This window comes from Erigeron canadensis, chromosome 1, assembly GCF_010389155.1.
Source record: "Erigeron canadensis isolate Cc75 chromosome 1, C_canadensis_v1, whole genome shotgun sequence".
Classification (NCBI taxonomy): Eukaryota; Viridiplantae; Streptophyta; class Magnoliopsida; order Asterales; family Asteraceae; genus Erigeron; species Erigeron canadensis.
Genome location: NC_057761.1, coordinates 18,586,909 through 18,614,856, shown reverse-complemented (window position 1 = coordinate 18,614,856; position 27,948 = coordinate 18,586,909). Strand labels below are relative to the sequence as shown.

The window sequence follows — 27,948 nt, the reverse complement described above, 5'->3', positions numbered from 1 at the left end:
TTGGCTACACTCAAAAAACAAAGAAAGCCTCATGTCATTTCTGGTGAAGATACTGAAGTAGGTGAAGAAATAGATATCACTGCCTCCTTGCCTAATGCTGATGAAGAAAGATCAAGGAAACTTCAGCAGGAGTGCATATTAATTGACATTTGGAAACAAAACCTGAGGAATGACTGGGAAGCACATAAGATGGATATGGCACAAAGGGGAGCACTGGATGCTTTCAATGCTGGCCGTCTTAGTGTGCACATTGATGTGTATAGATAAATGAAGAATGATCCCAGAGTCATTAAGTGTCTGGAAGTGATGGATGATGTTGCCTGCGTTCTGTATACGCTCAAGATGAGCAGATGTATGATGCTGAAACTTATGAAGTGAGTATACTTGAACTGATTGCTGCCAGGAAGGATGAGTTGTTTGAGCTTCAGAGAAAAGCAAAAAGGAATGCTCTGGCCTTGGAAAATGAATACAGGAAAAAGATGAAGGGTGTGTCCAAGCCACCAAGGAGAACAAAGGCACAGAGAGATGCTGATCTAAGCAACTTCATTCCTCTGGATCTGTCCAGGAGCATAAGCAGGACTCAATTACAAAGAGTTACACATTCACAAGGCATTTCCAGAGAAACTGAAGAAGAAGTGAGACTGGCAAAGGTAAGGCAGGAATACAATGAAAGAATGCACTATAGAGCCGATGCCAGGAAAATCATTGCTGCAGAGATTAGATTGGCCACTGACCATGAAGCCTACTCAAAATTCTATGTAAAACTGACAAGGGAAGAAAACTTCACCGATGAAAGAAGAAGTACGTCAGTAAGGGCGTTTGGGTGGTCTGAACTAAGAGAAATTGGCTTATACTTCAAGGAAAATCCTCAGCTTATTTCTGTTGATGTAAGGTATTTCATGAAGAGAATTGAGAAGGAACATGGTAGGATTATGATGATGGAAGTCAAACTGGGAATGAGGAAACCAGAAGACTCTCCAAGCTTTAAGAGGAAGACTACTGAAGAAGATGGTGGAAGTGCTCCAAAGAGACAAGCCTGACTCTTTATTTTTCTCATTTTACTTGTTGTATGTAAATATAATTGTAACTTATTGCAAAAGATGTAATGTCATTAATGTTGCAATTTATTTTCACAAGTATATGATCAAATTAAGTCTAAGATAGAACAAAAAGATGAAATTGGAAATACTGATGATCTATAAGGTATCTTCTAGTAACAAAATTTAGACTTAGTCAAAATTCTCAAGTGTTTTTCAAGCATATAATTGTATAGATAGAAGCTTGAAAATCCTTGCATAATTTCTAAACAAATAGGGGGAATTTGTTAGGTCCAGTTTTTACTGGACTAGCTCCAGACTTGAAGACTGGAGTAATCCTGAAGATTTGTCCAGAAATTATGGAAGTCCAGTAAGCGTCTACTTGTACAGGAAATCTGGAGTCCTCCAGATTTGCTTATTGAACTTCACTCCAGTCCAGATCTACTCCACTGAAAAACATTCTCACTGAAGACAAAGTCTGAAGTTTGAAGAAGAAGACTGACATATGGCGGAGCCCACTGGCAGACTTACCAGATCAACAACTGGAGTCCTTGTCAGTGTTCTAGACCTTACAAGTCTGAACACTGATTACGAGGAATTGACTTTATGCTTTTACACGCTTTTACCCGGATATCTCTTTTGTCCCTTGTAAAGGTTTTACACGCGTGTAAAGGTGGTTGGCTAAAAGGTGACAAGTCACTATCAAATGTGACTTTATCCTTGTACTTTTAGTATTGCATTTAAAGAAAATACCAAAGTTCCTTAAATGCTTCCAACCACATTTGTACGGCAAAATAATCACTGTAGAGATTATTTTGCCTATAAATACTAAGTCATTTTCCTCTTTCAAATTACTTTTTGCAATTTGGTGAACTTGTCTAAATACTCTCGATCCAAACAGTTATACTTCACAACTTTAAGTATTTCGATCAAGGAGATTATTTAGCAAGTATAGATCACTTGTAATTCATAAGGTTGTTTAGATATTTACTTTGGTATTATCTAGGTTCCGCAACAACCTTGTATTTTGTTTATACATCAATAAATAAAATACACATTGAAAATTACTTTCGTGTTCCACCTCATTTAACTTGTTTATTTATTGCTTAAGTCTTGTATTTACTTATTTATATTCTTACATTTATATTTACGTAAATACAAGTTCTTATCTAGTGCATACTTGACTTGTTGTATTTTACACTCGTGGGTTAAACCATCGGTGAGGGACTTCACACCATGTTCTCCTGTCTTGTGGCCCATGCTTCCTCCAGCTGCGTACGATGCGAGGGGGTTTGGGGCCAAATCCCCTCGCTTCCTAGCCCAAATCCGTAATCAGTCCTGACCCGGGATCTCGGTATCCGAGGATATCGCCGGAGTCCCCTTGGAGGGGTGTCAGCATCGTATTTATCTTCGGTTTCGCCATCGAAATTTAGTGTCCTAGTAACACCATCGAGTGCTCCAGTGCTCCGAAGGTACCTGATGGTATGATTAATATGACTATAATTTCGAATAATATAGTCTGGATCAAATAGTTGCGGGGTTCCAGATAAGGATCCTTGCACGAATCTGCCTTGTCCGCCTGGTGTCTGTCCCGGGCGCTCAGTGTCTTCCTGAAAGGACCCGACTTGATAAACCGAAAATACAAGATTTTTTTTAATTTTATTTTTTATAACCCACTGCGCCGCAGTGGGAATCCTCGGAACAAAATGGGAAAAGGTCCCACTGCGCCACAGTGGGTTTAACACTCTCCCACTACGCCGCAGTGGGAGGATCTGAAAACAAAGACGAGGAAAACCACTGCGCCGCAGTGGGCAAAACCACCCCCACTGCGCCGCAGTGGGCTACCTGATCAGCAACCCAATTCCATTTTTGACACTTGGACCATCTTGCAAACCTTACCATGACACAAAGAACTTCAAAGTTACATTCTGAAAGTTTCTAACAACATTATAAACACATTTTGACTTTCACACAACAACATTTAGTTTCCAAACCCATGAACACCACCAAACGGGTCATTTACCCAAATGGACACAATTTTTGACCAAATTTCAACTTCACAACTTTCTAACAATTTTACCCCTGCTCATTTACATAATTCAACAAGAAATATGACCATTACACCAAAATGTACCAAGAGCCAAAGGAGAGGGACAACTAGGTATCTACACCAAAAGATCATCATCCATCCAAGGATAACCTATATACCTTCAAGAACTTCCAAAATTTACTTCAAGCTCTAATTCAACTTTCTTCAAATCAACCACACTAGTTCATTCTTCCGGAACTACCTATAAAAAGGTAAACAACTAAAATATAAGCAAAGGCTTAGTGAATATGCTTGCATACATTTACGAATACGAAAGAAGGCAAGTGCAAGGACTTTCACATGTAACCTATGACACCGTCGTGTCACATTCACATGCTCACTTTGCACACTATAAAATACATATATGGATCCATAAAAGCTAAACAATATAATCATGATCATATATCGGGGTTCTTAGGCCACCGGAGGTTCTTAGGCCTCAATCGATCAACTATCGGGGTTCTTAGGCCCCGGAGGTTCTTTGGCCTCATAAACAATGCCCCACATGGGCTAAACGCTAAATCAATTACCATGCTTGGAACATTCACATCTCATGGTAATTGACCCAACGTATACACAAAGGTATGCAAGTATACTCACCTCCTCCGCAACAGAGACAACAAAGCTAAACAACAATGCTCAACAAGCTCAACTTATGATCATATCATAAAGTGCATAAGCTTTCACTCACAATTTGACTAGCTTAACCTAGTCATACACAATTACTAGCCTTTTCTAAACCCAAAACCCAACCCATTTGTCATTGAGTTACTTTCATTCATACAATAACACTAGGTAGCTCATTCTACCATTTTCATCATTATTTAAATAACTAGAAAAACTCATATTTTCTCATAAACCCAAATTATCACAAGAACTTATCAATTTCATTATCAAACTCATTAAATAACTCAATGACAACTAGGTTAACTAAGGAATTGGGAAAAAATTAACCACAATCCAATTTCTAGCAAAACCCCAAATTTGGGTTCCTTCATGAATCCTAATTTTGAAAAGAAAAGATAAAGCTAAATTGGAGAAATTCCTTACCTGAACAAAGAAGACAATTACTTAGGGTTTTCAATACACAATTTCTTCCCCTTTTTCCTCTTAAATTTTCGGCCACCTCCACCACAAACCCACAAACCCTAACTTTTTAATCTTGTTTGATAAGAGTTTTTAATGATGATTATTATTTTGATTTCTACCTTGGGCTTGGAAGATTAAACTATGATTTTGTGAAAGCAAGAAGAATGCATGAAGTGAAGAAGAAGAATGAGTGAAGTGGGAGGTGACTCAAAAGAAAAAGAGGGCTGGCACTCTTTGGAGATGCCACGTCCCATATGATTTACTTGGTATTAAAATACCCGCTATCCGCTAAAGTTCCAACTAAATTAACCCCATATCCAAAAATAAAATACTAGGAAATTAATTTAATGTTAAAACTATAAAAAGGGGTTAATTTCATTTACCTAAAAATCTTGGGATGTTACAACTCTCCCCCGTTTGGAACGGATCACGGCCTCGTGATCCAAGCCATATGTAAAGACCGATAGTAAACTAGGACGTCATGCTCGGATTCCCATGTACAATCGGACATCTTACCATGCTTCCACAAAATCTTATAGGTTCTCACCGTCTTATTTTGTACTCTTCTAACTTCTTCTTCTACAATGGCAATAGGCTCCTCAATGTAATTCAACTTGTTATCGAACTCGATTTCATTTAAAGGCACATAAGTAGATTCATCGGCGAGACACTTCCTAAGATGAGACAGATGAAACGTAGGATGATATCCCGATAACTCTTCCGGTAACTCCAAACGGTATGCAACCTTGCCAACTTTAGCCAAAATTTTGAACGGACCAATAAGACGAGGACTTAACTTTCCACGCTTTCGAAACCGTAAAACACCTTTCCATGGGGAGACTTTCAACAAAACACGATCGCCAATATTGAATTCAATCGGCCTTCTTCGTTTATCCGCATAAGACTTCTGTCGGTCTTGAGCCGCTTTTAATCTTTCCTTGATCACATCTATCTTCTCAATGGTTTTTAAGACCACTTCCGTACCACCTATTTCTCTTTGACCCACTTCTCCCCAACAAATTGGAGATCGACACTTTCTTCCATACAACATTTCATACGGTGGCATTTGAAAGCTAGAATGGTAGCTATTGTTGTATGAGAATTCTACCAAAGGCAAGTGAAGATCCCAAGTGCCTCCAAAATCGATTATACATGCCCGAAGCATGTCCTCAAGTGTTTGGATGGTTCTCTCACTTTGACCATCCGTTTGTGGGTGATAGGCGGTGCTAAGCTTGAGCTTGGTGCCCATATCATCGTGGAATTTTCGCCAAAAGTGAGAAGTGAAACGAGTGTCTCTATTCGAAACAATGGAGATAGGAACTCCATGTCTAGCTACAACCTCTTTCACGTAGATCTTTTCCAACACTTCGGATGATGATGTCTCACGGATAGGAAGAAACAAGGCACTCTTGGTTAGTCTATCAACTATCACCCATATTGTATCAAATTGATTTCTAGGGGTCTTGGGCAATTTCGTGATGAAATCCATGGTGATTTCCTCCCATTTCCATTTAGGGATTTCCAACGGTTGCATCATACCATAAGGCTTTTGATTCTCCGCTTTCACTTGTGCACAAGTTAAGCATTTTTCAACATACTTCACCACATCTCGCTTCATACCGGGCCACCAATATTCCACCTTCAAATCATGATACATCTTTGTAGCACCAGGGTGGATGGAGTACTTGGATTTGTGAGCCTCATCGAGTAGCACTTGCTTCAACTCACAAGAGAACGGGATCCAAATCCTCCCAAAACGTAAGGTAAGGCCACGAGAATCCTTAGTAAAATATTGAATTTGACCTTGAATTCTTTCTCTCTTGGGATCTCGTTGCAAGGCCTTTTCTTGAGCTTTTTTAACTTGATCAAAGAAATCGTTGGTGATCAAGACCCATAGGGGAGAAACAACTAAAGCATGATGGGAACTCTTCCTACTCAAGCCGTCCGCCACAACATTAGCCTTTCCGGGATGGTACAAGATCTCACAATCATAATCCTTCAAGAGATCTAACCATCTTCTTTGGCGATTATTGAGATCTCGTTGTTCAAAGAAATATTTGAGGCTTTTATGATCGGAATATATGGTGAATTTGACTCCATAGAGATAATGGCGCCAAATTTTCAAAGCAAAGACCACCGCCGCTAACTCCAAATCATGGGTAGGGTATCGTTTCTCATGCTCTTTGAATTGCCTCGAAGCATAGGCAATGACTTTACCCCGTTGCATAAGAACACAACCAAGGCCATTAGATGATGCATCACAATACACCACCATATCTTCAAGACCATCGGGTAAGACAAGAACCGGTGCTTGACTTAATCTTTCTCGAAGTTGTTGGAAAGCCATTTCTTACTCGCTTTTCCATTCAAACTTGATGTTCTTTCGAGTCAACTTGGTCAATGGAGAAGCTATTTTGGAGAAGTCTTGGATGAAACGACGGTAATAGCCCGCTAGACCAAGAAAACTTCTAATTTCCGACGGATTCTTAGGTTGCTCCCACTTCATCACCGCACTAATCTTAGCCGGATCCACCATGATTCCTTCACTATTAACAACATGGCCAAGAAATTGCACCTCCCTTAGCCAAAATTCACATTTGGAGAATTTGGCATAGAGTTTCTCCTTACGTAGAGTTTCCAACACTTCCCTTAAATGAGCTTCATGGTCGGAGGAACTTTTGGAGTAAATGAGAATATCATCAATGAAAACGATCACGAACTTATCGAGCATAGGACGACAAACACGGTTCATAAGATCCATGAATGCCGCGGGAGCATTCGTGAGACCAAAAGGCATGACAACGAATTCAAAGTGACCATAACGAGTCCGGAAAGCGGTTTTTGGAATATCTTCATCACGTACTTTAAGTTGATGATAACCCGAACGAAGATCAATTTTTGAAAAATACGAAGCTCCTTGAAGTTGATCAAATAAATCATCGATTCTAGGCAAAGGATATTTGTTATTTACGGTGACCTTGTTGAGTTCGCGATAATCAATGCACATACGCATGCTTCCATCCTTCTTCTTGACAAATAGTACGGGTGCACCCCAAGGAGAGTTACTAGGGCGAATGAAACCCTTATCAAGTAATTCTTGGAGTTGTTTCATCATTTCTTGCATTTCTGTAGGAGCCAAACGGTAAGAGCTTTAGCAATGGGGTTAGCCCCCAGAATGAGATCAATGGAGAATTCAACTTGCCGTTCGGGAGGAATTCCCGGCAAGTCTTCGGGAAAAACATCGACGAAATCTTTAACAATGGGGATGTCTTCGATAGAAATGGATTTCTTCTCAACATCAACGATGTGAGCAAGATAAGCGTGACATCCATGGGATATGTAACGTTTGGCACGAGCAAAAGTGCACACGGGTATAGAACGTTCTTTCCTATCGCCATAAACCACCAAGTCTTCGCCCTTAGAGGTCTTCAAATATACCGCTTTCTCGTCACATGCAATTTTAGTGTTACAAGAGCTCAACCAATCCATAACCAAGATTATGTCAAACTCTCCCATTGGAAAAGGAATTAAATTAGCTTGGAAGAGTTCCGAAGAGATTTTGATTTCACACCCTTTATACACATCCTTCACTAATTCCATCCTACCATTACCCAACTCAACTTGCAAGGTATTTTCTAAATATGATTTAGACACGGGAATATTATGAATTACTCTAGTTGCAACAAATGATTTATTCGCCCCTGAATCAAAGAGAATTCGCATAGGCACATTATATACAAGGAATGTACCTGTGACAACATCATCTGCATCTCTTGCTTGCTCCACAGTGAGCTGAAAAGATCTTCCACGAGGGTTTCCATGAGCTTGAGTATTTCTCCTCTCCGTCTCTTTCCTCCTTTCTTCCAGTCTTTCTTCTTCGGTCAACTTAGGGCATGAACTTCTCATATGACCCTCTTCAAAGCATTTGAAACAAACAACGGCCTTGTGAGGTTTGGACCTACATTCTCGGCTAGTATGCCCTGGCTCCCCACAAGTATAACAACCTTTCTCCACCGCCCTACATACCCCTGAATATTTTTCTTGCATTGGCGACAAAATGGAGCTCTTTTATTAAAGTGATTTCCGGAATTCCCTTCTTGTCTAGGCCTCTTGTTTGGGGAGCTCACGTCTTCATGCTTCCTTTTTAATTCACTATCATCCACCCTTTTCATCTCAATTTCGTGATCTCTAGCCACATCCGCCAACATGGAGAAGGACTCCATTTGGCGTAAACTAATCTTCTCCCGCAAACTCTTCTTCAACTTCAAGTAAAATTGCTCCTTGAGCAATTGATCATTTTCTAGAAATTCCGGACAAAATTGTGCCTTGTCCAAGAATTGAGCCCGAAATTCATTTACGCTCAAACTACCTTGACAATCATTGAGGAACTCACTCCTCAACTTGGTTACCTCGGCCTCTGACAGAAACTCTTTGAAAAACATTGCTTTGAATTCGGGCCATTCAACGTCATCTAATGCCCCCTTCTTAATCGCTAGCAAACCATCCCACCATCTCTTCCCACTATTTCTTAGCATACCAACCGCAAAGATCACTTTTAAGTGTGAGGGGAATTGACTTGTGCGGAACGCCCCTTCGATTTCCGATATCCACCGTGTACACACGATAGGATCACGATCACCGTGATACTCTGGTGGATGGCACACTTCAAAATCTCGGAAAGTGAACTTCTTTTTATAGATCCTTTCCGCCGTCACTTCAACCTCTTTTTCATCCTCAATTTTTTTGCCTTTATCCTTTGCATCCCTCTTTTCAATTTCTCGTTGCACATTGATCGCAACTTCTTCTTTAATTATTTGAGCAATGTGATTATTCACTGCTCCTTCTAATGTAGCATTCAACCTTCTGAGTAGAATAGGAGTGTACTTTTCTAAAGCTCTCCCAATTTGGTCTGAGATATCCATACTATCTTCGGCAAAATAGGGCCCTTCATCTTCATTTTGACTATGGTGTCCGTCATCGTTGTTACGTTGATCAGCCATACTATAATAAGATTGAATAAACATATTTAATTTTCGTAACCTATCTCTACACGCTCGAACTAAAAACCCAGCCGATAGTTTTATACTAAACCGTCACAAGGTTTGATGTCGTTAGTTTATAAATTGCTAGTACTTCAACCACAATAAGGCCGGCTTCTTATTGTGATTTAAATACTAGCAAGTGGATAAACTAGCATCATCAAACGCATCTTTCGGTCCCATTTAAAATTTTGGATACCTAAGGTCGAGTCTCAACTAAGGTTTAAGTCTAGGCACTCTCCAATCGAGGGTAAACCTAAATCCCTTAAACCTTGGCTCTGATACCAACTTGAAAGGACCCAACTTGATAAACCGAAAATACAAGTTTTTTTTTATAACCCACTGCGGCGTAGTGGGGAGTTCGGAACAAAATGGGAAAAGGTCCCACTGCGCCGCAGTGGGCTACCTGATCAGCAACCCAATTCCATTTTTGACACTTGAACCATCTTGCAAACCTTACCATGACACAAAGAACTTCAAAGCTACATTCTGAAAGTTTCTAACAACATTATAAACACATTTTGACTTTCACACAACAACATTTAGTTTCCAAACCCATGAACACCACCAAACGGGTCATTTACCCAAATGGACACAATTATCGACCAAATTTCAACTTCACAACTTTCTAACAATTTTACCCCTGCTCATTTACATAATTCAACAAGAAATATGACCATTACACCAAAATGTACGAAGAGCCAAAGGAGAGGGACAACTAGGTATCTACACTAAAAGATCATCATCCATCCAAGGATAACCTATATACCTTCAAGAACTTCCAAAATTTACTTCAAGCTCTAATTCAACTTTCTTCAAATCAACCACACTAGTTCCTTCTTCCGGAACTACCTATAAAAGGGTAAACAACTAAACAAAGGCTTGGTGAATATGCTTGCATACATTTACGAATACGAAAGAAGGCAAGTGCAAGGACTTTCACATGTAACCTATGACACCGTCGTGTCACATTCACATGCTCACTTTGCACACTAATAAATACATATATGGATCCATATAAGCTAAACAACATAATCATGATCATATATCGGGGTTCTTAGGCCACCGGAGGTTCTTAGGCCTCAATCGATCAACTATCGGGGTTCTTAGGCCCCGGAGGTTCTTAGGCCTTATAAACAATGCCCCATATGGGCTAAACGCCAAATCAATTACCATGCTTGGAACATTCACATCTCATGGTAATTGACCCAACGTATACACAAAGGTATACAAGTATACTCACCTCCTCCGCAACAGAGACAATAAAGCTAAACAACAATGCTCAACAAGCTCAACCTATGATCATATCATAAAGTGCATAAGCTTTCACTCACAATTTGACTAGCCTAACCTAGTCATACACAATTACTAGCCTTTTCTAAACCCAAAACCCAACCCATTTGTCATTGAGTTACTTTCATTAATACAATAACACTAGGTAGCTCATTCTACCATTTTCATCATTATTTCAATAACTAGAAAAACTCATCTTTTCTCATAAACCCAAATTATCACAAGAACTTATCAATTTCATAATCAAACTCATTAAATAACTCAATGACAACTAGGTTAACTAAGGAATTGGGGGAAAATTAACCACAATCCAATTTCTAGCAAAACCCCAAATTCGGGTTCCTTCATGAACCCTAATTTCAAAAGAAAAGATAAAGCTAAATTGGGGAAATTCCTAACCTCAACAAAGAAGACAATTACTTAGGGTTTTCAATACACAATTTCTTCTCCTTTTTCCTCTTAAATTTTCGGCCACCTCCACCACAAACCCACAAATCCTAACTTTTTAATCTTGTTTGATAAGAGTTGTTAATGATGATTATTATTTTTATTTCTACCTTGGGCTTGGAAGATTAAACTATGATTTTGTGAAAGCAAGAAGAATGCATGAAGTGAAGAAGAAGAAGAAGAAGAAGAATGAGTGAAGTGGGAGGTGACTCAAAAGAAAAAGAGGGCTGGCACTCTTTGGAGATGCCACGTCCCATATGATTTACTAGGTATTAGAATACCCGCTATCCGCTAAAGTTCCAACTAAATTAACCCCATATCTAAAAATAAAATACTAGGAAATTAATTTAATGTTAAAACTATAAAAAGGGGTTAATTTCTTTTACCTTAAAATCTTGGGATGTTACACTTCCGCTGTTCAACGATCAGTCTGCTGATCACCATTAGTCGGTGTTTCGGTTGTTTGCTGAGAGCTTTGCCCGAATCCTGGCGGGACATCGGTCATTCTCCTTGATTCGATACAAAAAACAGGGTTCAGAGTGGTGGCGGGATCTGAGTATGAGGTCCCACGGATGGCGTCAAATCTCTTTACGCCAATGAAGCTTTTCGTACGATCAGTGTGTGGTCGGAGATGCGTTGTTTAGTGCCTTGAATAGGTCTTATAGGTCTTCTTTTATAGGGAGAGTGTTCTTGGAGAACAAGTAGGTCGTTTTAGGGTTTCCTAAGTCTTAGGCCCGGGATATAATTTCCTTAATTATTGGTCGCAAAGATCAAATCCCGAAACTATAGGGGAATAATTCTTATCCTTTTTATCTTACTACGGAAGCCCTCGTTACAAACAACCTTCGTGTCGTAACGTGTTACTATTCCTTCGTGTGGCGGGTCCTGCGTACCGCTGAGAGGGTACATCATCAGATCCCATGGACGAAGTTGAACACCCATTGCATCATGTCACAACTACAAAATGACCAAGCCGACATTTGAATTTTTCAAACCCTTTGCTCTCTTTTTCAAACATTGTGTATATGAATACTTTTTTGTTCAGTACCAAATACCTTTATCAGTTATCAATGACTAAGTTTAACAAAACAATAGATTTGTATAATTTCAACATAGACAAAACTGAGGTCGATGGCGTGGGCCAAGGGCGGTACTAAGAGGGGGCAAAGTGGGTTAATGCCCCTCTCAAAATTTAAATTTTGTCATGTAATTTAAAATTTTTCATGAATTTGAAATTTTATTTTATAGGTTTTTAATATTTTGCCCCCTTTTGAGTTTGTCTTTCATGAATTTTTTAATTTTGCCCATTTGAGATTTTTTTCTGGTACTACATCTGAGTCGTGTGACTATATTGACCGCTGACGATTATTAGTAATACAAAAAAATTCTTTAACTTAAAATATGAGTATCGGGAAAAAGTATTATATTTTTAATATTGATGTTCATTAATTTATTAATATTAACTGTATTGTATAATAAAGACGGCTCATAATTGGTTTTTTTTTTTTGAATTTTTTTAACGCATTAGTTAAATGAAAGGAAAGAAAATTCACTTCATATTTAACATCACTTGTGTTTATAAGTATGTTTGGCAAACTTCCCTTGGTCATCGGGAGTGGGCTTGGACTTCTACTTGGAGTTTTGCTGGAATGTTGGTATGTAATTATACTATCTTATAACCCGCGTAATACGTGAGATTTATATATTTTTTCCATTAGAAAACTTTTAATATTTGAAAACTATTAATATCTAAATAGATATTTACATACTTTTGAATAACAATTATAATACCATATTCATTGTCAAGTGAAATTGTTAACAAATCATGTTTTCAACTATAAAACTAAATTATATACATGAAATATTAAAGAGATACTCGTATTATTATTAACACGAAGTTGTAACTATATCCATACTCTGATACCAAATGTGTAAATTCATGTATTTAAGCAATCAAATAAAAAAAGCATTTAATATCAAGTTTTTAAAAAAATATTTGTAGTGTCGTTGAAATAAAACGTTATTAATGGAAATAAAATGTAATTGAATCTCTCGTAACAATATAATATTTTTAATTTTTTTTATTATAATTAAACATTAAAAAAGTTAAATAAATAAATATATAAGTGATAAGTCATACAATTAAAATTCTTTACCAAAAGGTAATTAGTGAAGTAAATGATATAAGTTATCAACAAATAAATAAGCATATAGTAAATTTATCAAAAAATATCATATCAAATTTATCAACTAATTTTAAATGGAAAGTTTGTCAAATATTCAATTATACGCTATTAGAAATACAAATATACAATATATTAAACTTTGTATGCATGAAAATATAATATATATTATCTCTATACTAAATAAAAGAAGATTGTTATGACATCACTAATTTATATAAATAGCTTATTTGTCATTTTCAAATTTATTGTTAAAGTTTTGTTGTTTTTAACTTTATTTATTTATGATGTCATAAAAACTTTCCTTTTAAAATTTATTGCATTTTTATTTTTGTTATTTAAGGATGTTTTTCTTTACAAAAAATACTTAAATTTTCTTTTAAAAACTCTAATAATATATACATGGTAATCATTTCAATAATTTTGCCATAATAGAATATATACATATTATGCGGGTTAATAAGTTAATTATAAGGTATATTATTTCGAGGTTATGAGTATCGTTGGACTGCTGCAACTTCAATGACGAAGATACGTTTTTATAAAACTTTTATCAATATGCCCGGGTTAAACCCGGGTTAATAAGCTAGTATAAATATATATATGAATTTCTTATAAGTTATAACATCAAAGAATAAGGAGTACCATTATTAAAAAGATTTAGTTAATAAAGTTATTGAGTGATATTTAATTAAGACATTTACTAAACTAATGTTAATATAATTGGGCGGGTATTCGTCTAGTTTAAAGATAAAGAAATACAATTGACTATGGATCAAAGTTGAATACAATATTAGACGCTTCATTATTTACAAAATTATAGGCTTAATTGTCTCAATATAAGTTTTTTGGGTTTGGGTGTAGTCCATTGCCCATAGTGTATGTGAATGTATAATAATATGTATATAGTAAAAGTTTTGATTGTTTAATCACAAAAGATGGGCGGAAGCATACCTATTTTGATTGTTTAGCATATTACAGTTAATAAATACAAATACGTTTACATTTAACATGCATACTTTATATGTAGGGAGATTAAAATGTAGGTAGTCGTATCCCTACCAAAGTATAGATATTGATTCGAGGTTCTATCAGCCTTACTAATTATGAGGATCAAATACATAATCACTCCGAAAACAAGGGTCCAACCACTTAATCCAGCTGCTAGTGTTTCTGCTCTCACATAGCAAAACTCAACATATACATCTTATATATCTTATATATAGTTGTAAGAATGACATCAATGCTAAGGATTTAGAATTGATTAAGGTTTAAATTAATTTACTAAGAATTTATGATTTTACTTAGGTTATTGGGTTAATTTTCTTTTTTTTCGAGCAACAGTAAATTTGTGGGTGTATGTATGTGTTAAATGTAATTAAAATGTTATTTAATGTGTTAATTTATGTTAATTATGAATGCTTTATGGATTTATGCCATTGATTGATGCTATAGATATATGTTTTTGTATGTATATGTAAAGGAAGTTTTGTTTAATGTGTTAATAGTCCATCTTTATGATCAATTTCTCTTGGGTTGTATGTATTGGAGTGTTAATGATGATAATTTATATGAGGTGGAATGGATTGGGATCCAAATGTGAATTTATGGTTTCCTATCGTATGCTTTTGATCACGATGATTGATTCCAGTTTAAAAAAGATTTAAATGCAAGAATCCCAAAGGTTTAAAATTGATATGTATCTCATACATCCATAATTGTATATTTGTATTATAGTTCTTGTTTATTTAATTTATTAAATATTTAGTACACATCAATTCCCCTAACTTAATTTGAAGGAAAAGAAAATGAATAAAGAAAAACAAGAGGCGTTGAAGGGAACAGGGAGGAGGGGGTCGACGAAAGTTGATTTGAGATTTTTAACATTAAAAAACGAATAAATATAAATAAAACACGTAAAATATTTTGAAACCACATCCATTCCTTGCTTCATTTTCATTCATTCATTCATATATATATCTCACTCGTCTTTCTTCTTTTTATTCTTTCACAATTCAACTTCCTCCAAACCCTCATCTATCCATCCATCCAACCAAGGTAACAAATTTGTTATTCTATTCTGTTGTTCATTCTATCTTTTCTTTCTTTTAGTTTTAGTTTTTTTTTTCTTAGTTTAATTTATTTTTTGGAAAGAAATGAAAGCAAAATGAAGGATCTTGTAATATTTTTTATTCTTGAGTTTTTTTATTTTTATTTTTTATAGAAGGAAATGATAGAAAATGAAAAGAAAAAGATGAAAGCCTTATTAGAATTTAGTTCAAAATCAATCATCCCATTTTTGACAAGTGATTTGGCAGCAGGAAACTCTACCATTTCACTTCTCAAATATTACTATTCCCAAAATATTTAAATGAAATGCATGTTCCAAGTTAACTGACTTCATTCAAATCTCACATTTTGGGGACGGAGGTATTAATTACTTGTGACATACATTATTGTATTTGAAATTATATGATATTAAACAACTCACTCTGTTGCTAATTACCATTATTATGAAGTTTGGACATCCCTATTATATTCCTTGCCGCATTTGACCTTAAATCTACTAGTAGTGCTGTTTATATCTTACTCAAATCTTTTTTTTCGATATTTGAAAACCGAGGGTTTGAATCAAAAGTCACGTGCAGTGAGTTAAAAATTTTTCTTTCTTTATGCCAGACTCGTGTTTCTTTGTCTTTCACCTTGTTTAAGGTTGATGGTGTATACATTGGAATGATATTACCATGTCTCCCACCGTGCTTTTCTTATGATAGTGATACTTTCTTCAATCATTCCATCGGGCAGTCATGTTTACTGGATGCTTAAAGTGTAGTAAACCTTTCATCTTTTACACGAGGGTGATAATACATGTACTAAAGTGATACTTGTTTTTGATAAGTTTTATTATTTTTATTAATATCTTCAATTCAATGGTTGATTGAAATACGGGTCATTCTACTTGGAGGCCTGCACGTAAGACGATTACCAAGTGTATGTACTGGAAATCAATTTTCTGTAGTTATCATAGTGTATTGACATGTTTGGGTTTTGTGATTTGGTACCAAATAATGTTATTAAATGTAGAACAATATTACATGTGTCGTCATTAATTTCACTAATATATGTTTTGTGGTACAATGATTTTTTGCACAGTTTTCTACAATGGCCGCATCCTCCGCATGTATCGTTGGAAACGGTCTATCCACTAAAAGAACCATAAACAAGGAATTTCATGGCAAACAATTTCACCTTTCCCCTAGTCTTCCATCTCTTCACAAGGTTCCAAAAACAATTGTAAGAGCATCTCTCAACCAGAATCAGCATGAAGGAAGAAGAGGGTTCCTAAAGTTATTGCTCGGGAATGCAGGACTTGCAGCACCGGCTTTATTAAATACTGGGAAAGCTTATGCTGATGATGAACAAGGAGTTTCTAACTCAAGAATGTCTTACTCTAGATTTTTGGAGTATTTGGATAAAGACAGAGTTAATAAAGTTGATTTGTTCGAGAACGGAACTATAGCAATTGTCGAAGCAGTTTCTCCTGAACTGGGAAACCGAGTCCAGAGAGTGCGAGTCCAACTCCCTGGTCTCAGTCAAGAACTTCTTCAAAAGTTTAGGGAGAAAAATATTGACTTTGCAGCACATAATGCTCAAGAGGATTCTGGTTCCTTTTTGTTCAATTTAATTGGAAACCTTGCATTCCCTTTGATATTGATTGGGGGTTTGTTTCTTTTGTCTAGACGTTCCGGTGGTGGAATGGGGGGTCCTGGTGGACCTGGGAATCCTCTTGCTTTTGGTCAATCAAAAGCAAAGTTCCAAATGGAACCCAACACTGGTGTCACATTTGATGATGTGGCAGGTGTAGATGAAGCAAAGCAGGATTTCATGGAAGTCGTGGAGTTCTTAAAGAAACCGGAGCGTTTCACTGCTGTTGGTGCTCGGATTCCAAAAGGTGTCCTTCTTGTGGGTCCCCCGGGAACCGGTAAAACACTATTAGCTAAGGCTATTGCTGGTGAAGCAGGTGTTCCCTTTTTCTCAATTTCGGGTTCTGAGTTTGTTGAGATGTTTGTTGGTGTTGGTGCGTCTAGAGTTAGGGATCTTTTTAAAAAAGCGAAAGAGAATGCACCATGTATTGTATTTGTTGATGAAATTGATGCAGTTGGGAGGTCAAGAGGAACGGGTATTGGCGGAGGGAATGATGAAAGGGAACAAACCCTTAACCAACTTTTGACTGAAATGGATGGGTTTGAAGGAAACACAGGTATTATTGTTGTTGCAGCTACCAACCGTGCAGATATTCTTGATTCTGCTTTATTGAGACCAGGACGATTTGATAGACAGGTACTTCACATTTTTCAAAGTTGTAATATGTGGCACAATGAACGGGCTGGGTAGGTTGGATAGTAGATCAAACTGGCTACTTTTTTTTCTGTGCGCATCGGTTTGGTTCCATGTTTATAAATATTCATGTCTAACAAATACTTGTCCAAAATATACGACACAATTTTTATTGAAAATTTAAAGATTATATAGTTAAATCGTATGTCAAATATGTTTCAAGAAAACATTTTTACAACACTAATATAAATCTTTGAATAGAACATTTACAAAGTTGTATGCATGAAACAATACATCTTGGGCAGCTTTTAACCCATTCTACACATTTGATCCCATTCCCTATTAGCTTACTTTTTTTAATTTGGTCCTTCTACACGTTTAAGATTAAACACAACGTAAGTCAGCTCATTCATAAGGAATCTCTGGATACTTTAATTTGGCAAATTGTTATAAGTAGCAATATACCTTCGTAATATATCTAAACAGGTCATTGGACTTTGAAACCCTTGTTAAGGGGGTGTTTCGATGACAGTTATGGAAAGTGGTTATATTATTATTGTGGCCATTAAGTATAACCTTCTAGTATACAGGTAACCTCCTTATGCATGCATCTTAGCGACTATCTTAACTATGTAGTGGTCACATATCAGTTCGATCATAGCTACAACAAACGAACAATCAAAGTGGTTGAAACTTACTTTCATGCTCTTGTATGACCCTTGATTATCTGTTAGTTCCTAGAAATTGACAAACACTCTACATCATCAAAGTTGATCATTACAACATCATATTCACAGAAGCACATCCATACACTATTTAGCAGGTTCTGATTGATAATTATCAAATTTTAAATAATATTACATTACTACCTCAAAAATGCATATCCAAAAACCTGCCAAAGAAGCTATTCTACTTTGCGGAGAAGGTTACTTTTGGTAAGTCAGTTAGTAACATGCCAGACTCAATTGTTTTTATACCCATTTTCAGATGTTGGTTTCAAAATGATTCTTTTATGTCCGTGGCCATATTAAGACCTGAAGTGAAATTGTATTGCTATTTGTTGCAATCTGCTCCGTTCTACACTATTATTATCAAATGTGGCAGTTGCTAAACGTGGAAAATCTCGTGTCAGGTATCTGTGGATGTCCCAGATGTTCGTGGGAGAACCGATATCTTAAAGGTGCATGCTGGCAATAAGAAATTTGACAAGGATGTGTCTCTCGAGGTGATTGCCATGAGAACACCTGGATTTAGTGGTGCTGATCTTGCTAATCTTTTAAACGAAGCAGCCATATTGGCTGGTCGCCGTGCAAAAACAGCAATATCTTCCAAAGAAATTGATGATTCCATTGACAGAATTGTGGCTGGAATGGAGGGAACTGTTATGACGGATGGGAAAAGTAAAAGCCTTGTAGCATATCACGAGGTTGGCCATGCCATTTGCGGGTACGTGAGAATTGTTGGTTCATTTAAGTAGTTGATTTACTAGTTAAATGTTCTGGAATGTGGTCTATTGGTTATAATTTTTCACAGTTTCTTACGATTCATTAAAGTTGGCAAAATACGGGGGGTCGGGTAAGGGATCAGAGCCTGTATTTTCCTTTACGGGATTTTTAGCTGACCTGAATTTCTCTTTTTTGTATTTTCCTTGTGATCGGCTAGCTTGTCAAATATTAGATTATTTTAGAGTTAGTCCCACTTTTTTCATAGATATATAGTAGCATTAGTGCCTTAAAAGACGAAGCACCATTTTACACTACATTTTTTCCATCAGCTAAGCACTATTTTATTTATGTTACAAGTTTGAACTGTCATGGATTAACATAACTTGAATCGACCCATTCATAAGCTAAGTAGTTAAGAACTGGTATTTCGGTGTTTCGTTGAAGGACCGGTATACGAAATTTCGGTATTTCGGATGGTATTTCGGTGGTATTCCGGTAATTAATATTATTAATATTATATTATATATAATTATATATATATAGATGTATATACATAAATAATAAGAAAAAGATGAAACCTGGAAGTGCTGAAGCACTGAAACAGAAAACAGATTGCTGTAAACACAAAACAGATTGCTGAAAAACAGAAAACATATTCAGATTGCTGAAAACAGAATTCAAATTACTGAAATACAGACTTTACTCACGTGTTTAATTGATAATGGGCCATAAAAAAGAAAAAAAGAACCTGAATGTTATTAAATTAGGCCCAAAAACAAAACGGTAAAACCACCGAAAATACCGAAATAGAAAAGGTCAAATTTCGGTCAATACCACCGGTTTTCCCAGAAACGAAAACGAAACCGGTATATGAAACCGAAATTGTGTCAACCATCCGAAATCTGGTATACCACCGGTATACCACCGAAATTGATAACATAGTTCATAAGTAAGCGGGTATAAATTGCCACCTTTAGATATAATTATGAAGTTCATTCCAGGATATATTGGAATGATGTGGCTTATTTGGTCCTTGTGATGCAGAACTCTGACACCGGGGCATGATGCGGTTCAGAAGGTGACCCTAGTCCCACGTGGCCAAGCAAGAGGATTGACCTGGTTCATTCCATCAGATGACCCTACATTGATCTCCAAACAGCAACTATTTGCTCGAATTGTTGGTGGACTTGGTGGAAGAGCTGCCGAAGAAGTGATATTTGGTGAGCCGGAGGTAACCACAGGTGCAGCTGGTGATCTGCAGCAAATCACCGGTCTGGCCAAACAGGTAATCATCTAACATTTTTTTTTTAACAAATCTCTTCTTTAATATAGGGATCTTTACTTCTATTTATTTTGCTGCAATCAATATATTGAAGGAACAGTACTGAAAGATAATAGATATCTGGTAATTATGATATTTATTTTCTTTTCGTAGAGTTGGCACGATGGGGTGATTTGGAAACAATAATTTATTTATTTTTAATTAATCTATTTTTTTACTAAGATAGTTTAGTGGTTTGGTGCACTAATAATATACACTTGGGGCAACTTTTTGTCTGTTTGACTCTTTTCCTTTTAAAGTATACAATTAAGGATTAAATATAATAAGTTTTGGAGAGGCAGTTAGGGAGACGTAAGAAATCCTATTGTTGAGAGAAATGTATGTGTATCTAGCTATCTGTAGCTAAAATTGTTCAAGAATACTGGAATTTTGATGGCGTTTATCTGATGATTTGCAGATGGTAGTAACATTTGGCATGTCAGAAATTGGACCATGGTCACTTATGGATGGATCTGGTCAAAGTCAAGATGTTATAGTGAGAATGATGGCTAGAAACTCAATGTCTGAGAAGCTAGCTGAAGATATTGATACTGCCATCAAGAAGCTTTCGGACACCGCATATGAAATTGCCCTAACTCACATCCGCAACAATCGCGAAGCTATGGACAAAATAGTGGAGATTCTTATCGAGAAAGAAACAATGAGTGGTGATGAGTTTCGGGCAATCCTTTCTGAATTTGTTGAAATTCCTTTGGAAAATCGGGTCGCTCCTGCTTCTCCAAGTCCTGTAAGTGTATAAAGGATAGTTGAATCATACATGTGTTATGTAATATAATTGTTGATTACAGTTTCACTTGGTGGTCCGGCAGTAAATTGTAATATTTGTACTACAAGGGGTTTATACATAGAAAAGCTAGCTGCTGCTTCTGTCTAATTTTATATGGTCTTGTTTACTCCAAGAGGTTGGATCTTATGAGTTATCCTGATCCAGTGTTACCTGATGTGACAATATGCCAATATGGGGGTTAAGCAACAAGTCAAAATGGGTAATCTATTGGTTTGGCCAAGTCGAGTAACAGGTAACGTATTGAATAAAATGATTAGAAACACATTTTGATAATAATCTTTATTTCTGAAATAATTGATTTAACTTGTTTTATGCATGAAATCTAGACCTTTGGCGCCTTCAACCATATCACTTGTTTGGCCTATTCTGAGGTAAATGTGTACGGTGTACCATCTCTAGTTTACCTCCATCTGAATGTTAATTGGTTGCATGTTTTGTAGTTTTAACACACTTCGGTTAAAATGCTCTTCAAATAGAAATGTATATTTTGCGTTGGTTTGAGTCGGATGGAGGTCGACCAATAATTTGGACTTAAAACTGTAACGCATAATATGCCTATTTTTCTCATCAATTGTTTCACTGAACTCGATCCATCTCCAACGCATACACCAAATTCATAACTATTTTTCTTATGTTCCCTTCAACTATAGTTATATGATATTTATATCTACCACTTTATATATTATCTATTATAAAATTTAAAACTAATATATCATAGTGACCAACTACATAACTATATACCAATATCACGTATGATGTATTTTGGCAAACTTATTAAGGAACATTCTTCTTCGCTTGTTTCTCAACTCTCAACATGGGGGATATCCGTTTTGCAACCACTTTCATTTCAAACGTGCTCAAAGTACAATTTTTAAGCTGCTCAAACACTCTAACGTAATCCAAAACGTGGTTCATTGTTCATATGAACGTACAATTTTGCATACTAGACCAAGTAACTTTCTTTTCAATTTAATTTGCATACTTTCCTATTACATTCCGTTGGTTTGAATCATGGTGTTCAGAATTTTCTTCATTCACAGCATCACTTTCTCTATCCCAACATATATTACTGATGGAAAACTTTAGCCTGCCCGTGTTTAAAGGTGAGATTTCAAAAAACATCCACTCTTAGATCTATATGGAAACTAGAAAGTAGAAAGTAAACTTCATGGCTGATGAGAACCTCTGATGCACGGAAACGGCAAGAAGGTGCCGTCCCACGTACCAGAAACTCCCCCGGGACGGAAACGTGCGGTTGGGGACGTCTCCTTAAGTCAACGGGCGTTTGGGGACGTTTTTTCTAGTGTTGTTGCCGGAGATTGGTGGCTCGGTGGTGGTGATGGCTGTAAGTTTCGAACGGAGTAGTGGTTAAGAACGAGCAGCAACAGTGGTTGTATGATCCGGTGGTTTGTGTGAGGTTTAAAGATTGTTGAGGTGATCGTGGAGTGTTTGGAGATGGTGATGGTACGTCATCTATATCTAGTGTTGCAGGTTTGTTTGGTGAAGGCGAAGACTTCACTTTATAGATCTGGCCCTCTGGGTTTCAAGTTATAGTTTAATTATTTATAGCCCTTGAAGTATTAAGAGTATTACATATTGGTTTTGACATATATAATTAGTTTTGAGATTTACAGTTTAGCCCCCAAAATTTGAAGTTATATATATTTTTGTTACAAAGTCCCACAAATTTGTCTTGAAATTATGAACTTTCGCTAAATTGCTAATTATTGTACTCCGTATTTTGTCATGTCATGGAATTTAATAACGAGTATTAACTAGCTGGCATATTTAGATGTTTTTGTCAAAAGATATTAAGCATGAATATTTTGTAAGTATTTATAACGTATTTTTGGAGATGTGATGTAACAATTAAAGATAATACTTAATGTATTAGTATACTATAAAATTGTATATATATTATATAAAATATTAATATTTTTTATGTATTTATTTCCATACCCGTGCCGTACCTATTTCTTGATTTTTTAAGTTTGTCGTTTCCCGTTCCTGTACCCGTACCCGTTTCTCGTTCTCGTACTAGTTCCCGTGCAACATTTGAGAACTTAAATAAGGAAAAAACCGTAAAAAAAATGGAATTTAGTATTTTGAAGCATATTCGATCGATGATTAGTGATATAGTTCCTCACTGCAAACTAATTGAGCAAGAAATTGGGATTCTCAAAAGCTTCAAACCTTCTCAGTTTCTTAGAGTATCTCTAATGGTGAGTTAATGAAAAACTTTTTTTGAAACAAAAAGTCTTTGTAAAGGTTGATATCATTGGAGTGAATGGCTTTTTTGATGAATAGGTTGACAATCCTCAACCCTTTGATCAAAAGCTTTATCCATGTTTAGTGGTAAAAAAAGCTTTAAGAAAAGCTATCCATTAGAGGAGATGACTTTTTAAGAGGTTGAAGATGGTTAATTGATTAGGTAACAAAATAAAAAGCTTTTAAAAACTTTTCTCCATTGTGGATGCCCTTATTTCAATGAATCTATATCTATATACTATGTTATAAAGGATATTTTATCTAAATTTTCAACATTAAACTTAAATTTTCAATATTGACTTTAAATACTCACCAAAATGCCTCTCCCATCCATTCTATACTTACCTAAAATAACTATAATACCCTTTCTCTCTACTCAAATCTCAACTAATCATTTTTTTTCTCCCCCCCTTCGTAAATCATTCTATTCTTCTAATTCATTCAAAATTTTTTATCTCAAAACTCGTACATCGATAAATTATAAAAGTTATATGGGTGATCTTAAAATTTCATGCTCTTTCATTAGATTGGTCATTCTATATACTTTCGACGAATTTTTAAATCCGAGGGTGGAGCCGTACAGCTAAGAGCAAAGCCCGTCAAGTAGATCACCTCATGACCGCCACTGACGCCGCCGCCATTACATCACCACCCCGCCACCACCTCCATCACCGCCGCAACGCGCGGGTACCATTCTCGTTTCATTTATAGTTTGATTTACAATGAAAAACCCTCAACATTTAGAGGGAAAAAAACAACACTAGATAAACTAAAAAACATCAATTGGAAACGTAATGACTCAAGTTACTGATGTGTTATATTATCAATGCACAACTGACTTGTAAACCACCGTTACTAATGAGACAATATAAAGTCCTAAAAATAGGACAAACCTTTGTTAATTCCCGCTTCTTCCCCGAGTAATCTTTGTTAGAAATAGAAAAGATTGCCAAGAAAATCGTGGGATCAGAATATCGTTAGCACTTCCCTTGTTAGAAGATCCCGACTTAGACAGGAAGAAAACGCGTTTATTGTGTTTCCTTATTTAGTTCATAAACTAGTCTATAAATGATTGATTTTAGAATTGTAGTATCATCATAAATCAATACAAAATTCATTCAATTATATTGTCATGGTATCAGAGCCACCAAATCGGCTCATCATCTACCCGATAAGTTTTCCGGCATACTCACAAACCATCAAGCATTTGAGCCACCATGGCCGAAGAAGCCAGCGGCTCTGCCTTAGGTTCCGAGTTAGCCTTACAATCAGCCACAATATTGCAGAATAATACAAACAACCAAACCCATAATCCGAAACTTTCCGACAATCTCTTAATTAACCTCAAACTTAATAGCCAAAATTACGCCTTATGGACTCGGATGATTCGAGTTGCCATATGCGGAAAATCAAAAAGCCTCTTAAATCACTTAACAAATAAACCACCAGAAAAAACAACGTCAGAAAAATAGGAACAAGAAGACCTGATCGTATTTTCTTGGCTCATTCAGAATATCGAACCTGTGTTGGCCGGAAATCTCACCGAGTTTTCCACAACCAAAGAATTATGGGACGCCCTATCAATCACTTACAACAGCAGGAAAGACAAGTTACAGACTTTCAATCTCCATGTAAAATCCAACAAACTGAAACAAGCCGAATCGAATTACAAGGGATCTGGGGTGAAATTGATCGAATCGACCCCAATCCCATGAAGTGTCGAGATGATATCAAGACTTATGCCAAAATCAGATCCGATCACAAGTTGTTTTAGTTCCTGAATGGTTTGGATCGGAAATTCGAGCCCATCAAAAGTGAAATACTCCGAATCGACCCTCATCCTACCGTCGAAGTCGCATATGCCACTGTGTGAAGTCCCTCACTCAATGGTTTAACCCACAAGTGTAGAATAACAAGTCAAGTAATCACTAGATAGGACTAGTATTAAACGTCAAGTAAGCACTAGATTGGACTAGTATTACGATAAATATAAATGCAAGAATATATATAACGTAATACGTACTTAAGCAATATAAAGATAAGCAAGTAAGTAAGTGGTGAGACACAATGTAATTTTCAAGTATATTTTATTTATTGATGTTAAATAAAATACAAGGTTGTTGCGGAACAAGATATTACAAAGTAAGTATCTAAACAACCTATGAATTACAAGTGATATAATCTTTGCTAAATAAACTCTTTGATCGAAATACTTACAGTAGTGAAGTATGACTGTTTAGATCGAGAGTATTTGAGCAAAGGCACCAAATTGCAAAAGTATGTCATTTGGACGAGGAAGTGACTTGGTATTTATAGGCAAAAAGAATAAATATAATATTCTTTTTGCCGTACAAATATGGTTACATGCATTTAAGGAAATTACTCTAATTCCTTAAAAACATTGATTAAAGTACAAGAATAAAGTCACATGATAGTGACTTGTCTTCTAATTAACCAACCACCTTTACATGCGTGTAAGGCTTTTAACAAAAGACAAATGGATTGTCCGGTTAAAGGTATAAAGTCAATTCCTCGAAGTCAGTGTTCAGACTTGTAAGGTCTAGAATACTGACAAGGACTCTAGTCAGGAGATCTGGTAAGTCTTCCAGCGAGCTCCGCTATTTGTCAGACTTCTTTCTTTAAACTCAGTCTTCGACTTCAGTGAGAATGTTCTTCAGTGGAAAGATCTTGACTGGAGTGAAGTCCAGTGAACAAATCTAGTGGAATCTAGATTTCTATACAAGTAAGTTGTTCACTGGTCTTCACATAATTTCTGGACAAATCTTCAGAGGGCTCCAGTAGTTACGTCTGGAGCGAGTCCAGTAAATCTGGACCTAACAAATTCCCCCTATTTGTTTAGAGATTATGCAAGGATTTTCAAGCTTTTATCTATACAAGTTTGTGCTTGAAGAATCCTTGAAAAATTTGACTAAGTCTAATTTGAATTTCTGGAGAGCCACTTCATAGATCATTATTGTTCCCAGTTTGTACATTTTAATTTCTAGACTTAATCTAGATAAATACTAGTAAAAAAAAATAGGAATTGCAACTTATATTTACAGACATCAACTGGAGGAAAGTTACAATTTTATCAACATTAAAATAATTACAAGTACAATAGCAGAGTCAGGCCTGTTTCTTTTCAGCATGCCCAGTTGGCTCTTCAATGGCCTTCCTCTTTACACCTGGAGATGAAGACGAAGTAAGAGAAGTCCTTAGGCCCAGCTCCATCTCCATCAACTCCTTCCTCATCCATTCCTTGCCAATCCTCTTCATAAAGTATTTAACATCCTGGGAGACATCTTTACCCCTGAATGAAAGACCAATCTCTCTTAATTCTGACCACCCAAAAGCCCTGATTGAAGTGTCTTTTCTTTCATCAGTAAAGTTCCCTTCTTTGAAGAGTTTTGACATGGAACTTAGAGAAGTTGTCATGATTTTCTGCCAGATGGATCTCAGCACCCAGTATTGATCGGACATCAGCTCTAAATTGTGACAAATGTTCATACTTTTCTTTTGTCTGAGCCCTTTTCACCATTTCATCCACTTCCCTGGACACTTTTCTTTGTTTAGCAACTTGTTGAAATTTTTCTTTGTTTATCCTTTCTGTTGTGTTCAAGGGAATGAAGGTGCTAAGATCTGCATCTCTGGCAGATTTGGATTTTCTGGCTGGTGCCTTGGGCAAACCCTTAACCTTCTTCCTATATTCATGCTCCAAAGCAGTTGCATTACTCCTTACTTGTTGTTGGAGATTTTTCAATTCTTCTCTTCTCTGGGCAATAAGATCCAATATGCTCACACCATAAATTTCAGAATCATATACTTGTTCATCCTGAGCATACATGGATCGAATATAGACGTCATCCAAGGCATCCAGACACTTCTTCAGCTTGGGATCATCCTTCATCTTCTTGTAAACTTCAATTTGTACGCCCAACCTGCCAGCGTTGTAAGAATCCAGAGTCCCATGCCTGGCCATATCTAACTGGTGAGCAATCAAGTCATCTTTTAAGTTTTTCTTGAAAATTTCAATTAAGATGCACTCTTGCTCCAGTCTCTTTGCCTTGGCCTCATCAGCAAACACATATTCCTCTTCTGCTTCATTTGTTGGTTCCCCAGATACCACTTTCTTTCTTTTGAGACTTTTCATTGTGGTAGGGATATCTGGGAACTCTTCAAAAACTGGCTCACTGGCATCAGTACCAGCAGCCTCTTCCTCAACTTGTCCACTGGCTTCAGGACCAGTGACATCTTCTCCAATAACCTTCTTCCAGACTTCGATCTTCTTCCTAAGATCAACCTTCTCTGTACCAGAACCAGAACCTTCCCCCTTGGAAGCATCTCCAGATTGAAGATGATTCCATACCTGATCCAGTTTATGTCTGTCAGCAGAGTCAAATGTTCGACCAGACACTGGAGCAATGTTGTTTACAGTTTTCCTCAACTGCATCACTTCCTTTTTGATTATTTCAAGATCCTGAGGAAAGTGATGAGGCAACTGGGCGTCAATCATCTTCATTACTTCAGGCAACAACCCATCTCGGAGATTTCTAAGGAGAATTTCAGACACCTCCTCAGTTATTTCTTTCAA

The 27,948-nt window shown here is 36.5% G+C and overlaps 2 protein-coding genes across 2 annotated transcripts; one reads left to right on the top strand and one right to left on the bottom strand.

The window, feature by feature from the left end:
• Positions 1-8,117: 8,117 nt before the first annotated feature.
• LOC122585827 lies at positions 8,118-9,215 on the bottom strand. The gene has a single exon (XM_043757954.1). It carries the CDS (start codon positions 9,213-9,215, stop codon positions 8,118-8,120), a length of 1,098 nt encoding a protein of 365 aa, XP_043613889.1.
• A 5,914-nt stretch (positions 9,216-15,129) lies between these two features.
• On the top strand, positions 15,130-21,176 carry LOC122585939 (ATP-dependent zinc metalloprotease FTSH 8, chloroplastic). Its single transcript, XM_043758053.1, has 5 exons — positions 15,130-15,235; positions 16,331-17,518; positions 18,648-18,961; positions 20,005-20,245; positions 20,700-21,176. The coding sequence occupies exons 2-5, from the start codon at positions 16,340-16,342 to the stop codon at positions 21,039-21,041; spliced, it is 2,076 nt and encodes a 691-aa protein (XP_043613988.1). The 5' UTR covers positions 15,130-15,235; positions 16,331-16,339; the 3' UTR covers positions 21,042-21,176.
• Positions 21,177-27,948: the final 6,772 nt, after the last annotated feature.

Coding starts and splice junctions, on each gene's coding strand:
- LOC122585827 (XM_043757954.1), bottom strand. CDS start 9,215: ATGGCTGATCAACGTAACAACGATGACGGACACCATAGTCAAAATGAA.
- LOC122585939 (XM_043758053.1), top strand. CDS start 16,340: ATGGCCGCATCCTCCGCATGTATCGTTGGAAACGGTCTATCCACTAAA. Junction 18,962..20,004: donor GTTGGCCATGCCATTTGCGG/GTACGTGAGAAT, acceptor CTTGTGATGCAG/AACTCTGACACCGGGGCATG. Junction 20,246..20,699: donor TCACCGGTCTGGCCAAACAG/GTAATCATCTAA, acceptor GATGATTTGCAG/ATGGTAGTAACATTTGGCAT.